This window comes from Gavialis gangeticus, unplaced genomic scaffold, assembly GCF_001723915.1.
Source record: "Gavialis gangeticus isolate Ggan-Ray unplaced genomic scaffold, GavGan_comp1, whole genome shotgun sequence".
NCBI lineage: Eukaryota > Metazoa > Chordata > Crocodylia > Gavialidae > Gavialis > Gavialis gangeticus.
In genome coordinates this window covers 62,571,206-62,587,755 of record NW_017728994.1, presented here as the reverse complement: position 1 = coordinate 62,587,755, position 16,550 = coordinate 62,571,206, and the positions used below count along the sequence as shown (strand labels likewise).

The 16,550-nt window shown below is 46.2% G+C and overlaps 1 protein-coding gene across 1 annotated transcript in view; it reads right to left on the bottom strand.

The window, feature by feature from the left end:
- Positions 1-8,688, bottom strand: part of BAG3 (BCL2 associated athanogene 3) — a 21,798-nt gene extending 13,110 nt beyond the window's left edge. The window contains exon 1 of the mRNA XM_019502915.1: positions 8,468-8,688. Coding sequence (XP_019358460.1) covers positions 8,468-8,647 — 180 coding nt within the window. The 5' untranslated portion in view covers positions 8,648-8,688. The remainder of the gene's footprint in view (positions 1-8,467) is intronic.
- Between the last annotated feature and the right edge of the window lie 7,862 nt (positions 8,689-16,550).

Here is a 16,550-nt window from a genome sequence, read left to right as displayed (position 1 = left end):
TTAACCTCCCCCCCCCCCCCCCCCCCCCCCAAACAGGTTCCAAGATCTGAGCCAACACCTGCAAACACAGACACTTCAGTTGGTTTTTTTGGTTGTTGGGGGTTTTTTTGTTTTTGTTTTTTTTAAAAGCATAAGCTTTGAACCAATCCAACACTTTACAAGCTACTCCTCTTAAAAAAAAATAGTACCAACATCAAGTGAACCTGGTTGCTCAGATGAACAAGAAAGTGTTCTGCTGCATTCCAAATATGCTGGAAATGGTGGAGGCATGCAATGCGGGAGGCTAAGCTAAGGGGTTATTAAATGATCACACCTCTTGGTGAAGAAAGCATGTGTTGCTGTTGCGAGGTCATCACCAGGATAAATAAAAGGTACAGCCAGCACTAGTTGTGCACATGGAAAAAACACCTCATGCCACTCTACATCCTGCACTTGGCTTCCCATGGAAAGGGCATGGTTGGAGTGGAACCAAGAGTCTTAACTTTAGTTCCATGTTTTATGAGTACACTCAGCAAGTGGGCCACGAAAGAAGAGATGGAATCATTGTAGTGACAAGCTCTGTGCAGCAGCAGTCTTTTTATGGTGGAAGATGAGGCAACTCAAACACACCCAGCTGCCTTCCCAGGCATTCTTTCATATTAAAAGACAAAACCCCATTGTCATTATCAGTAGGACAAATCCTGGAGTCCTGCCTTGAGCTTTCAGTCACTGTTTACTTTGGCAAATGCCTACTGAACTAATCCAAGCAACTGTACCGATATCTTGACATTTGCCAGAATACCCTGAATACAAAGCTATGGCAACTGCACAGGTGCATCAAACCCAAAATTCTGAATTTGAGACTACCTGTGGGGCAGAGCAGGCACAGGAGTGAACCTTATATACAAATAGTTAAAAACAGTATTTCTGTTGCTTGCAAAACCCCCCACAAATCTAACAATTTTCACAAGCTGTGTTCACTAATTCCAGGGGATTAGGCCTCTAAACAAAAAAGCACACCTCACGTACTATGCTAGTGAGCTGTTCTCTAGTTCTTATAGAAAGGATAAAATAGACATGAAGGGGGCGGAGGGGGAAAGAACCCATGTGTGATGTTAAATGAATTTTTAGAAGCCAAGCACGCTAGGATTTGTCTCATTAGGTAGAGACCCCCCAAAATTGCAGCAGCAGTGGGTTACATGGTGGCTCCTTTAGTTTTTCAGGTTCCCCCATGCATCCCATCCTCCCTGCTGCCAATTGGCAGAGAGGTCCTGCCACCCATTCCTAAATTAGTGGGGAGGCAAAAAACCATGGTTTTAAATATGGCATGGTTTTTGCTTCCCACCATCAATTGGCTGAAGGCCCCGGTGGCTTGTTGTTGACCAGTCAGAATGCAAAAAGTTGCACCATATTTAAAACCGCAGTTTTTTGTTTTTGTTTTGTTTTGTTTTGTTTTTTTTAAACCAGATGCGAGCAGCAAGGACCAATCAGCATGCAAGGGAACCTGAAGATTAAAGGAGCTGCCGTGCAGCCCACTTCCACTGTGATTTTGGTAGGTCCCTACTAAAAAAGTTGCTGCAAGAAATATTTAGTTTTTCCCCCCCCTCAAACTGTAGGTCCAATCCAGGACCCTTCACTTGCTACTGATTTCAGTGACATCATGAACCTGACCCAGCAAATCACTAAAAAAAAAAAAGCAGCAGTAGCAAAGGCTCCTCCCATTCGCTTCAGAGGAGGGGTAGGTCAGGGGTGAGCAAAATGCAGCCCAGGGGCCAGATGCAGCCTGCCGAGGCCATTCTATCCGACCTGCGGGGCCCCTAAAAATTTAGAAAACTAATATTTATCTGCCCTGGGCTGCCTGTCATGCGGCCCTTGATTGGCTTGCCAAAACCCAGTAAGCGGCCCTCTGCCCCAAATATTTGCCCGCCCCTGGGGTAGGTTCAAGCTCTGTTCCATACAAGTGCTGGTTGTAGGCTCAGGCTTCATGTTTTCAGGGAGCAGAAGTTCTCACAAGACAGAACAACAATATCAAATAAACCAAGACTGCCAAAGTCATTTGTGGCATTTTAGGGAATAAATTGTTTTGTACGTGCACGTAACCTATTTTCAAACAGACGTGTTCATTCATGACAATTAAAAAAAACCCAGTTAATAGCTTATATTCTAAGCCAAGTAGAAAGCAATAGCTGCATTTAAAAGAGACCACAAATGTCACAGGAAAAAGTGTGCTCAACTAAAACAAATAAATAAAGAAAAAAAACCTGATCCCTGTCCTCTTCTAATTTAATTATAGCCAAACCTGCAATGGCTTTCTTTAGCTGTAACTCAAGTGTTACGGCATCTTTACTACTGGTATAAGCCAGCACATCCCAAAATATTTGCTGTAAGTAGTGTATTAACTAAAACATATATTTTAACCAGTTCTCAAAGATGCTATATATACACATTTACATGCATTAACAATTGTCCAAAACACTTACATAAGTGCTCTCCATTCCTCATTCTCAGAGCACTCTACAAACGTGAGTGAAGGGAAAACCAGCTCCCAGATCAATGCTCCTCTACTTAGTGCTTCTCATTGCTGCAATTCATGGATTGCAACCAAGTAACTCTGTCACGAGTCTCAGATCATATACTCTCATTCATTTAGTGCTTACATATAAGTGCATGGGGTTTTGAGTGAGATATCATTAGCAAGTGACTGAAGAAAGCGAGGATAACTCATGAGTAAATTTAAACTCATGAGTTACCTTAAAAAAAAAAAAAAAAGCACAAACCCTCTCTTCACATCATGTAGCCTATTTATATAGCAACCTGCTTTTGACGTGTTATTTATTTAATGCTGATGTTTTGTTTCATGCCTTACACAAGCAAGTATAGGATTTTACTTGTCTTGTTAATCCTGATCGATAGGCATGTCATTGCTATCTATGTACCTCGCAAGTACTGTAGCAATGTGTTCTCTATTAATACATCAAAAGAAGGAAAGAAACAAATCTAACTTGCAAGTCCTAAGCAGTTCAGAAGTTGTGATCCATGCTTTTAGCTATTAATAAAAAGCAACCTAGTCATGCCTTGTTTTAGAACTTAAAACTAGGATTTTCTTGCTTGCTGAGCTCCTTCTTATGCTGTGATCTCCTAGCCCAGAACATGAAGACACTTGCCCCTGATGCCCATAAATGATGTCAGCCCACACAAGTTGCATCAGATGGGCCGAACTGAACACATCCAGAGGAAAAACACAACTGATAAAGACAGAAGAGTTCAAGGGAGAAACAGCAGCTCCTCTCATCCCATCACCTTTGAACTGGTAGGTTTGAAATAATGCCCTTTGTAATGGAAAATAAGATTGTTTTTGTGTGAAACATCATAAGGATGACAACAGGCTCTACCAGTTTATATCTATTCACTGGCCACTGGCCTCCTAAGCAAGCTTACAGTCTTCTGCACTCCTAATATTCACTGCATGCCACATCCTCAGGACACAGACAAAGAAACAAGCCTCAAGAAGCAGCAAGGTTGTCACACACAAAAAGGAAACTAATAGCCAGTTAAGGACCATTTTATTTAGACCCAAAATCAGAAGATTTCATCTAATCTGGAAACAGGTTAGGAATGTAGTACTGATGCCACAGATGAGTGATAAACGGGCTCTTACAGTAGAGTAGTATTAGTTATCCATCCCAGGTGATTTCTGATGGGTATGAATGTTTGCTTAAAATCTGGTTCACCGCTGTCCAAGCAAAGACTACTCCATTGGCTTAATCGGAGGCAAAGTCATCAGTCATGCCTATACACTGGCCATACGTGACAAAAAACAAGCCTCCTAGGCAAAAAATGCCATCACACCACTCTTTCCTAGATAAGAGGGCATATCACTCCTAAACAAGTCCTAACATGTCTCAATTTGGGGAATCAAAAATACAACAACTTCTACAGTCATAGAAGGGTGAATTTGTGGGCATGATTGTGCATGCAGTGAAAATCCAAATACAAAGCAACGCATGGCATACATTGGTAGCACTACTCAGTGCTGAATGTTTTCTACAACTCCACCCATGTTCATCCACTGAGTGAAGGCTGATATTTGGGAGTAAGAGAAGGGCGAGAGGGAAGATGGTCGGGATTGCCGTCTACAGGATTTAATTCTAGCAGTTACATGTATACAGCTGTTCCCCACACTCCTCCTAAAACAAAGGAATAGCCATTCTTTGCGTCATTGACACTAATGTTATGTAGACTTTAGACTACGATTTGTATAGGATAGTTTGGATAAGGATGATCCTGCCTCAGGCAGAGGGTTGGACTAGATGCCTCTGGAGGTCACTTCCAGCCTGACTTCTCCACGATGCTCTAATTCTACAGCTACAAAAATCATCGCTGGCTGGACAGAGTCAAGAACTGCTACTTTCACGACTGATAAGAGTCAGTAACCACAGTTCAGGGACAGTTCAAAGCTGTGCCAGTTAGTCACAGTTTCCAACCTGCTGCCCCTGACGACATGGTAATCAGTCTCAATGCCTTTGGTGGTCTCTAGTTGCGATAAACTTCAAGAGGACTGCTGCACATGGAAGGGGGGCTTAAGTGAAACCATCATTTCAATTTCATCTTCGGGCTTTCTGGGGATGCAGCCCACTGAACAGAGTGATCAACTTAAGAAAAAAAAGTCTTAGCAGAAATCAGACTTATGACAGTATAATTTTACCCATGAACACAAGGGTCATATACACACAGATACATCAGGAAAGACTATCCTACCACAGAAGCTATAAGAAAAACATCAGTTCTAGGTGTGTTGTGAACTAAGTGACTGATAATCACTAGTCACTGTCTGTGGGCACACACTCCATAATATGAAAAGCAAGTCATTCAAGAAATGAGGAACTGAATAACCAGAAAATAGTTATTAACAAAAACTTGTCCGAGTGGGCTCCCTGCCTTCAGTCATTCACAAAAAAAAAAACAAAAACACATGGCGGCTATTCACTACAGTCAAGACAGGTTTGTTATTCCTTCTTGATCCCTTCCACTGACCCTAATCCAGCCCAATACCGCAGTTATTATAGCAAGGGTGTTTGCATCGAAGCTGCTAGCCAGGACATATCCCCTCCAAATCACCCCTTTCAGGAAAAAAAAAAGAAAAGAAAAACCGAACAGACTACAGAAAGGCATATTCTTCATATAGGCCAAAATAGGGGTTGGCAAAATGGTAGATCTGGCCAGCAGCCCGACTCCATTTCCCAGCAGCCCCTGCCTGTGTCACTGCAGCTGGTTTCCATGGAGACCCCAGCAGCAGTGGGGCCATGACAGCATGGGGCCAGGGTGTCCAGGAAGACCAGCCACACCAGCACTGGCAGGGCGCATGGCTGGATGGGTAGCTGTTCTGGGGCCAGGGCTGGGATCTTGCAGCGGGGACAGCATGATCTGGAGCTGGGGCAGAACTGCGATCCACTGCCCATACACCCCTGCCCAGGGCATGCAGGCAGCAGATCACAGTTCTGCCCCAGCTCCAGATCACGCTGTCACCACCGCAAGATCCCAGGCCTGGAGCAGCTCCGCACCCAACTGTGTACCTTGCCAGTGCTGCTGGGGCCGGTTTCTTCGGAAACCCTGGCCCCCTGGTGTCATGGCCCCCCGCTGCTGGGGTCTCCATGGAAACTGGGCCACAGCAACGTGGGCAGGGGCTGCTGGGAAATGGAGTCCACCATGGGCCCGATCTAGCCCACGGGCCAGACTTTCCCTGCCCCAAGCTAAGACGTAATAATGAAAGCAGAGGACGACCTGGTACAAAGGCAGTCTGTTATAACCTTCTGGTTAAAATGACAATGTAACTCCCAATTCTACTGATAGAAAAGGGGTTAAAGTTTGAATATAGCCCAATTCTTCTCACTTACACTACTCTAAAACTGTAGTGATCTACTGAAGTCAGTAGTTACACTGTGTAAACTAGTCAGAAATTGACTTAGCCTTTCACAGCTTAAAAAAAAAAAATAGTCACTGCATGGGTCACTCAAAAAGGACTGAAAAGGATATGGATAATTTTTAATTTGTGTTTTATCATTAGTAGGGCAATCCATGGAATTAGTGTTTTTACTGACTGCTTTTAAGAACTTATCAAAATGATAAGGCATCACTGAAATATTAACATGCTGTCCTTTTAGAATTAATCATATTATAGCAGGGCAAACAGTGAGCATCTCAGTTCTACGGTCTTCAAATAATTCTTGATATCAAGAAACCACTAGAAAACACTCTGAAAAGTGTTCTCTTCCTGCCTGCACAACTCATCTGGTTCCTTTCATTCACTATGATAAGGCTCATAATTAAGATGTGGCTCCAGGAAGTCTGTATGTAGAGTTGAGTGTGAAAGTAAAGATAAATCATTATTTTTTGGATGATACTTTCACTCTCACACACACTTCAGAAAACAAAAAAATATTTCTTAAGGCCAAATTCTGAGACCTGTTTAAAGTGAAGTAGTACCTTACTGTGAAATACTCCTAAAATAAATGGGAGCAAAGATTTAGAAGTGGACCCAAATCAAGGCCTGTATCAGAACATTATTATCTAAGCAAAAGATGTGTTAGTATCAGTTGAAGTTGTCTTTTTGCCCGTAAGAGAACAGCATTCAAAATCAACAGCTTCCCCTTCTCTTGTTTGGAAGCACTATCCTGTGTCAAGATGAACAACCCATAACATGCAAATTGCAGTTTGTGAAATATAGGTAATTATTTTCCAAATTGGAAAAACTGGTTATTCCACAACTGCTCCTCAGAGGCAGGTGCAATTAACCAGTTGTATCTTTCTGAGTGAAGATACAGTTTTTCTTTTCCTAAACTACTATTTGTAACATCATCCTTGAAACATTGCAGGAAAGGTGTCATTTTTCATTATCACAGATGCCAAGATAAAACAGGGCTGAGAACATATTAGGTTTCAATCACAGATGAAGAACACTGATCCCCTAACTTGGTTCAAGAATGTCCTGTTTCTACATGATCAAAAACAGCTGAAATACAGACTTTTTCCCTCTTAGTTTCCCAAAAATAAAGATAGCAATGAATTTTTTTTTGGGGGGGGGGGGGCGGTAGAACTGCCACATTCAGTAAAATTTTACATTATGAGAAGAAAAAAAAAAAAAGCAAAAACAAAACACACAACCCTTCCCCTCCCGCTGGTTCTGAACCGTGTAACTTCATTTATATATCAGTGGAGTTAGAAGTCACTTAACACTGCAAAAAGGAACATAATTTCCTCTGACTTCTGTCTAGCACCATATTCCTTTTCTGTTGGGTTCTTGGATCTGCATTTTCAAAACGGTAGGAAAAAGCTAGCTTTACTCCATTATTTAAAATGCCATGTTCATCTGTTGTATTTATTACCTGAGAACTACATTATGAAAGACTACAAATATAAAAAAAAAAAGTTACTAAAGAAATTTGCTTTCTACAGACTAGTTTTATCGAATTACATTCCCGGCCTCTTCCAAATATATTTAAAAAAAAAGCTAAGATGCTTTAAATGGGTTCTGCTTGTGTGTCAACCCAGGCAAGAATCCTTTTTCAGCAAAGAGGCCCTAAGTCCTACCATGGCCCTGATAAAACAGCCAAGCAGCAGTGACCGTCAGGATAGTTTGCCCATGTCATGATGATCCAAATGTTTCACTACCCGGCAGCCGCCTGCGAGCTTCCAGGCCTCGTCCCGCTAGTGCCGCACCATTTTGAGACAACAGCTGGAAGCTCCAACTAGTTTCCAAAGCGTCAGGAACCTTCCCTGGCAGCTGAAGCAACCAGGCCTTCAGGCTGCCGGCCAAATGTGCGGCTCCAAAGCGTCCACCCAAACTTCTTTCAGCACAGGCCTAAGCAGCTCCGGGAGCTTCCTTTCCTCGCATGTGCTACCCCGTCCCCCAGAGCCCTCTTTGACACAGTCACTAATGCCATTACTGGCCTCAATGCCAGGACAGCCACGTTTTACCATCGCTGCTTTGAGGACCTTCAGAAGTAAAAGGCAAGGGGCAAAGTTCAGGGCGGGACGCGATGATCTTACCAGGTCCCTTCCAGCCCTAACGTCTGCACAAGTCTAAAGTTCCCGGGATCAGCACCCAAAACGAAGTTGGGTGACCACGGGGAGAGAGAAGCCGCTGTTTTGTCAGGGGTCTCTGAAGATCTCCCAATTCACTCCTTCCAGCTCCTTCCCTCCTGGCAGCTGCATACCCCCGACAACCCCCCACTGGCACAGCACAGACCTCTCCCATCAGGGGGGCTTGCCTTTCACCCCCACCACCCTAGACACCCCCCAAGCGCTTTTCTTCCCACCCCCGGAGGCTCCTCTTCTCATGGACATATTAGGAGTGGAGAGAGCCGGGGCTTCCCCGCAAGAGCGGCGCGGGCAGCCGGCCTGAGGGGAAACCAGCCAGGCCGCTAACCGCGCTCGGGACCTGCCACGAGCACAGACGCAGGCGCCTCACGCGCCGGGCAGAGCCGGGTACCTGGGGCCCGGGCAGGCGCGGGTCGGTCCAGGTGGTGGTGCGGCTGTTGTGGTCCACGAAGAAGGGCCAGCCCGTCTGCGGGTCCACCTTGATCTCCCAGCCCGGCGGCAGCGGCTCGGCGCTGCCCTCCATGCGCGGCGGCGGCGGTGGGGGCTGCGGGGTGGCGGCGGCGACGCTCATGCGGGTGATGCGAGCCGTGCGCGGCGGCCGGGAGCCTTTATGTGGCCGGGCGGGGGTGGAAGGGTCTGGAAATAGCTGCTCGGCGCAAAGGGGCCGGCGGAGGAGGGGAAGGGGGAGGAGAAGGGGGAGGAGAGACGGCCCGGCTGGAAACTTCTGGCGGCGTCCAGCTCGGCCGGCGGCTTCTCTCAAACTTCAGTGCACCCCCCCACCGCAATTTGGTTTGTTGAGGCTGTACTTCGGGGACAAGCCAGCAGCTGCCAGCTCCCCCTGCCAGGGCCCTACCAGGCGGGGTTGTAGAACTTGTCCCCATCGATGTGTAGGTCGGCATCCGTCTGCGAGTCCAGCAGTGGCAGCGCGGCAGGGGTGCGGGCGAAAAGGTGCCCTGTGCCCCTTCGCCAACTGCGATGGCTGCCGACTGCCACCCCCCCGACGCCGGCTGCCACCGCCACCGCCACCGAAAGCGCCGCCGCGGCCTGCGGGAGCTTGCCGGGGGCACATGGCGCTCACAAGTACAATTAATGACGTTGGCCAAAAAGTCTCCCAGAATAGCTTCAGTCGGTTGGGAAGGCGGGTGGTGAGCGCAGGCCTGGGAGGCCTGTGATGCGCTGGGCGTCTGGTCTGAGTTTGGCATGCCTGCAAAATCCAGCTCTGAAAAACGGGAGTCTTGGCATGCCGCCGGCCTAAAGGAGAGACGAGACCTGGAGAGGAGAGGCCTGCTGCTAAGAGGCTTCCTACTTGTCAGCCTTCCCGGGCCCTGGCGGTAGCACCTGCTGCTTGAGGCAGAAAAGATCAGGCGTCGTTCGACACTGAGCCCTGTCCCCAGTAGTAGTCACAAAAAAGGCAAAGACTTATCATGCTGGTACACTTAGATCAGGCCCCTCAGAGTCATGATATAGTGCTATGACACGTATGAATCTGGAGAAGCACCTTTTTTAACTCAGTCCCGCATCCTGCATGGGTGCCTGGCATCCCCACGTTGGTATCATTGCAGTTGGCATCAGAATCGTTTCCAGCCAAGACCTCGTTACAGACTGTCTTGCCCATTCTCTTATTGGTCCTGACTTGATCTGCTAAAATTGTATTTACATCTGACAACCTTATCATATCGGGGTGTTTGAATTATTGGCTAGATCCGTCGTCTCTGCTGTATCCAACACCATCAGTACCAAAACCTAAAGGACTGAAGATGAAAACAACGTAGGTGGTAGAACCTGCCTCTAAGCCTTTAATTCCTGTTTTCAGTCCATAAGGCTATGCTATATCATTAGAGGAATATTATTCTTTTGTTTCCTCTACTCCTTCTAATAGTAAGTACAAAGCACACTTACACTATAAATACAAAGCACAAGGGATCCTGGTACATAACTGGGGCTCCCAACTGATGTGGAAATACAAATACATAATAACCATGGTAACTGGAAGTCGTTAGTCCTAATTCGATCCACTGATTTACAGGAGGGTTTCTGTAAGCCTGCCTCCCAAGTTAGTCTCACGTGCCAGGGTGTTGTTATGGGCCATGGCTCTGGATACAGACGCACCTGTTTGAAGACTATGATCTAGTTGATTTAGGATTGACAAGCCAGTCAAATATTGTCAATGGACTGCATGTTTTTGACCAGTCAAACATTACAGCAATTTTACAAAAAACTCTTTTTTTGGTTTTCTTGGCAGAAATACAATTTTTTTTTTTTTTTAGATATTTCTTAATTAATTTTTTTCCCGTGTGTTATTTGGCCCTATTGGCAATTTTTTTACAATTTTTGACCAATATGTGACCAGTCAATTGACTGGATTTTATTTGACCAGTCAAATACCCAGCCCTAGTTTGACTGGGTTTGTGGCTCCAGGTTTGTGGCTAGGGTTTCTATTACCAGTGCTTCATCGCCCTAAGGAAGAAGGGTAGATGATGTTCAGCTTGAGATGTCACATCTCTATAAGTATATCCAGTGCTTAACATTTTCGGCAGTCACTCTATGATCCCTCCCTTCAATCCTGCAGATTGGTTCATGACTTTTAGCTTGTAAAATGTGTGATTTTTCAATGTCCTGTGCTCCATTTAAGTGTGTAACCTCAGGATGGAAAAAAAACCCACGCAGTAACTGAGAGCATATATTTATCCAAGCTCAATCAATACTCACTAGGTACAATAGCAGCAGAGGCTAATCTTTTCACACCTCTTTATGACTTGGTACCTTGTTTCTCAGAGCACCTTATTCCTCTAACGCAACAGACACAGGTTTTTTTGGTCATACCTTTTATTAACTTGGTCCAATAAAAGATATAATCAAAAATAATTTTGCTTTGCCCATATTTCTCTCATCACAGCTACAACAGTCCAGCCCTACTTATGCTTTTAGTAGCAGTCTTGAAATTGCTGGAACCGTGTCAGTTTGGGACTGGCTGCCTTAGAAGCCTTCCCATTAGATGGGTCCTCGTTATATATGCAGTGAAAGGCAGTATGGTTACCTTATTGCACGTGTCAGACTCATCTGGCCCTGTGGGCTGGATGAGGAGTGCAGGGCTACTCCACAAGCCAGGTCAGGTGCACAGACATCCGATCCGGCGCTCAGGGTCAATCCAGTGTGACCAAGTCACTTGTACCATAAGTGACACGCTCTCTGACTGACTCTGTGGCCCTCATGTAGCGCACAGGGCTGGGGCTAGCACCTGCAGTGGCAGGGTAGCCCATGTCAAGCCAGTCCAACACCCGCAGGCAGCACTGCAGGCTGGATGGTACAACTCAGGGGGCCGTATCCTTGACACTCCTGCCTTACTGACTAGACCAGTGATCTCCAACCTTTTTACGGTGACGATCACTTTTTGGAACTAAAGGGCACCCCGGGATCTATTGCACACCTGCCCTGCCCCACGCATCGCTGGACCGCAGCGTGTCCCAGACCCAGCTGGGTCAGGGTCCGATCCCACTTCTGTGCTGCGGCTGCACTGAGCCGCACCCGTCTGGCAGCCAGAGGAACGTGGCATCGGGCCCTGGCCTGGCCGGGTCTGGAAGTCTCCGCAGTCCAGGGGCATGTGGGGAGGGGCTCCTGCTGCTGGGCACAGCCTGTCAGAGGCCCCGAGGGCCCATGCCTCCCCCACCTGTGCTTGGGATGGGGCGGCTGCTGCTGCGGGCTGCCTGCTGCGCCCCAAGCGCAGGTGGGGGAGAGGCATGGGCCCCCCACATGCACACACACACACCCCTGAATGACCAGGTCTTCCCAGACCCGGCTGGACTGGGGCCACCCCCATGTGAGTCCCCGCTGCTGAGCTGAGCTGAGCTGCACTCACACGTGGCCAGCCTGCAACAGGGCTCAAGGCACAGTGACAGCAGCCTCTGCCACCTCCGCCCCCGCAGAGATGAGTGGGAGTCCCCCCTACCCATGCCCTTAGACGACCCCCACACAGGCTCTAATCCTCCCACCACCCAGCCAGGCTGGGGCCCCACTTACCTTCCCCTGCTCCTGGCTGGGCCGCATGGTCAGCTGGTTACCATAGGGGCTCAGTCCGGCTCCTGCCCCTTCCCTCTGTCACAGATTGGCCTGCTGAAGCTGGTGTGCATGTGCACGCATGCCCAGCTGCCCCCCCCAGCCCAGGATCTACCAAAAGAGGTTCTACCTGTAAATCAGGATCCCCAGGTTGGTGACCACTGAACTAGACAGTGTGTCTGTTCTTGTGCACTTAAAAGTAATCAGCTTATGCACTTAACAGATCTGCAGATAACTAATGCTTGTTATAATGTAAGCAGTAGGCAAAATGTTGGGACTGATGTCCTGTTTTGTAGTTGAGCATATAGTTCATGGTCAATGGACATTATTATCAGTTTACAATCCTTGCACCACTGACCTGTTGTATTTACCGTATTTAGTCGTTTGCTTCTTGTTACCTAATTCCCTGTGAATTTTCCTAAATTCCAGCCATAATGTATGACTGTAGTAGCCACTTGCCTAAGGAGGCAAGGATTCCTTGTGTTTTCCTATCTAGACCAATAGCTGATTTTAGTCAGTCAGTTCAACAGGACTTTTGCAGTTCTATAGTTGTTCTCCAAACTAGATCTCTATTGAGACCTTACTCAGTCTGTAGAATTCATAGGGGTGGTCCGACGTTCAACAGCATTCGTTCCTTTGAAGAACTGCTTGACCATGAATCACACCATGTCTCACATTGGTGTCACCCAAGAACTATGGTGAAAATTTGCTTTGGCCTGCTGGGCCGTATGATAGCCTGTACTCATGTAATTCTATGTGTGCAGCTACATATAGTCACCTCGGGGTTGGCTGATGATAGTTTATCAGCCAAACAGAAACAACCTCTACAAGTTCTTCACCAAGTGGTATCATCTTGCCTTTGCTAGATGGATCCTCTAAAAGTTTGCCAAGGTGTTCTGTTTCATCCAATGTCCACCCAAAGACTCTGATGCCCGAGTGTCTGAGGCAGATTGACATGCTTGCTTGGAGACACAAAGTTTCACGCAGAGCCTCAATTGAACAGAAATGTACTTGATTTCAGGGCTGTTTGCAAGATGTCCCAGTCTTTCAGAGCATCATCAGAAATTCTGACAGTTTGGCTACTATGTACTATATCATATCAGACAGATGTTTCTCTTATGTTATAAAGCAGGGGTGGGCAAAATGCAGCCCAGGGGCCAGATGTGGCCTGCCAAGCCATTCTATCCAGCCCGCGGGGCCCCTAAAAATTTTAGAAAATTAATATTTATCTGCCCTGTCACGCAGCCCTCGATGGCTTGCCAAAACTCAGTAAGCAGCCCTCCGCCTGAAATAATTGCCCACCCCTGTTATAGAGCAATATACTTTGCAGTAGATCCTAGTTTGATTTAGTCTAATAGCTGTTTACCTTCTGGGTACTTGGAACAATTCAGCAGGAAAAGCTCTTTCTGTCATGGATGAAGAGTTGAAAATTTCATTTTTGGGTCATGCACTCTAGGATGGGGTTTTCCTTTGATAAACTTGTTCACAACCAATGTGAATGTCAAATTATTTTATGCTCCCACGTAGAAAGGTTCTATAGTGGATGCATTTAAGATGCAATGGGACCCCAAACTGCTTTATGCCTTTCTTCCCACTCCATTAATCCCCAGACTTCTGGAGAAGATTCACTATTACAAGTCTCAAGAACTGATGATGCTCTCCAAATAGGCACATGAATTCTGGTGTTGCAACTCTTCCACTTCCAACACCTTTCAAGATACTTTCTCTGAACCTAGAAGAATGTGGCTGGCTGAGTTCTGTTGAAACAACCTGCTCAGCAGCTGTTTAGACATTTTGATTCAAGATAATAACAAACAAACATCTCTAGCTGCTTACAAAAATGGTTTGGAAAAATGAAAAGACGTACCCCTATGAATAGTCAGAAATTGTGGGGTTATCTCTGCAGGAATACTTAGGTGTAGGGGGAAATACTGGTACATTTATAAACTGGTATAAATATTATAATTATACTAAAAGATGTAGTAACTCTTTTCATAGTCTGTTCAGAATCATGTTCACCCTGGACTTTTCAGCTGCTGACAGATGTTTAAAAAAAAACACAAAAAAAGGCCCATGCTTTACCAGAAACAGCAGCACATTAGTTTGACCCAGCTCTGCAATGTCTACATAGATCAGGTGCTTCAGCGGGGCTTTTTGGCACTTTTATCTAATAGCTGATTCAATGGATGTTCAAATAGGGATCCATATAGTGTCAAAATAGCTATTCAATCAGCTATTGAAGTGCCAAAAAGCCCTACTAAAATAGTCTGTACAGACGGTGGGCAAGCCAGGTCTAACTAACACAGTGCCACTTCTGGGCATGCACTGGGCTCAGCATGGGGGTGCGCTAAGTTTAAAGTAAAGAGCCACCGGGGGGGTGGTCAAGTCTGTAAGCAGTCTTCTACATCTGTCACCCTGGGCTGTTGTTTTAAAATTGTGTTGGGCTTTCACGTATGTTTGTACAGGTCCACTGGCTGCTATTTCCATACGTCATCCACCTGTGTATGGTCACACATTTTCTCTCTTAGCCTGAGATATCTAGATTCCCCAGTTGGGATTTGAATGCAGTACTAGTTACACCTTTGATGCACTCACGTTCTGGCCCAAAGGCAATGTGTTCTTTGTCACTTTCCATTAATGCAGTATTTCTCAGTGCTGTTCTTTCAGCCCCCAGTGTAAGGAAAACTGAAGGATGAATGAAGGTTTGCTATAGGCAGCCTTTCACAAAGACAGAGGAACACCTAAGCTGCACTCATTTCTTGCCAAAAATAATCTCAAATTTTACATAAACCTGTTTATTTATCCACCACTCTTTTCTCCTAAATCTCATTCCTGAACCCATGTGCTAACTCAGAGCTAGGCAAAATATGGCCCACGGGCCCGATCCAATCCATCAAGGGCCAAGGTATGAGGGGGACAGCCCAGACTATGGTGCAGGCAGTGGGTCCTGCTGCCCCTGGGCACATGGTGGGGAGGAGGCAGCATGGCTGCCAGACTCGGCTTCCCAGCAGCCCCCATGGTGGTGGCTCACTCCCCAGCTGCTGCTGCCCGTCCATCCTGCACCCACCATTGGGGGTGCCAGATGAAGCAGGCAGATGGGTGGGCAGGGTCTCCATTGAGACTGGGCCATCACCCCGCCCCCACCCCAGGCCCGCAACAGCTTGCTTAAATTACTTAAGGGGATCTTCAGCCCAAACAATTGCCCACTCCTGCACTAGCTGTTCATAGGGCTCCTTCCTTTTATTTTTCCATTGTAATGCACTTGTGTAAACAACTTTGACTCTTGTTGTGACTCTTGGGAATAAATCTAATGGGCAAGCCATTTCCTTCCAAAGGCTGCATTATGATTTCCTGCTCTGTGGGCGAACTAGCCACTCCTTTTCAAGTTATGCTTGTTCCATTAGGGCAGTAGTTCTCAACCTATTTAGACTCCAGGCATGGTGACAGACTCCTCTCTGTGGCTGAAGGGGACAGGACAAGGAATATTGGTGTCAAATTGCAGGCAGGGAAACTTAGGTTGCATATTAGAGAAAAAAAAAAGCTTTCTCACTATGAGAGTGGCTAAGCATTGCAGCGGATCCCTAAAGAGGCTGTGAATCTCCATCTGTAGAAGTTTTTAAGAATAGGTTAAACAGACCCTTGTCTCGAATCGCTTAGTCCTGCCTTGAGCATGTTGTTGGGCTAAATTGCCTCCTAAAGTCTGCTCCAGCCCTGCTTTTCTATGACTCTCTTCCATTATCACGGCCGCTGGATGCCCAAGTGCCCAGTTTGACAGAACTGGTTGCAGCTATTCAGGTAAGGATTTGACTCATCCATCTCCTTGGACAGATAACCACACATTTACACTATGACCCTGTGAACAAATCTTTGAAGAAGAGGGACTACTTACCTTATAGGAACAAGTTCTGTCAAAGATGCTTTTGTCCACAACTCACTCTGCTTCCTTATTGATATGGAGTTCTTACCAAGATAAGCACGAGTGAAAGGAGTTGCACTTTGGGCTGGGCTGGGCTGGGCTGGGCTGGGCTGGGCTGTCTGTAGAGAATGGGATGGTGTTCTGGTTGCACACATGACAAACACTTCTGACATCAGGCTTGCATGCCTGAGGCATCTCAAAGATAGCTTGGGTTAGTCACTGTAAGATAAGTAGCCTGTCTTTAAAATGTTTAAGGTGCAAGGATCTTTCACGACCCTAATTCAAAGTAAAATCTGGCCCATTACAGTCTACCTGTTAAATTATCTTACCTACAAAAGCGTATTCCTTTCTGAATGAGTAAATACTTAAGATGCCATTCGGCCCTACCTTCTGCCTGACTTCAGACTAATGTGGCTAACTACCTTTCTTTACGTTTATATATGTATGAAAGAGAAGGAACTAGAATATTTTGATAATACGTCATATGGTATCTATTATCCTCCTG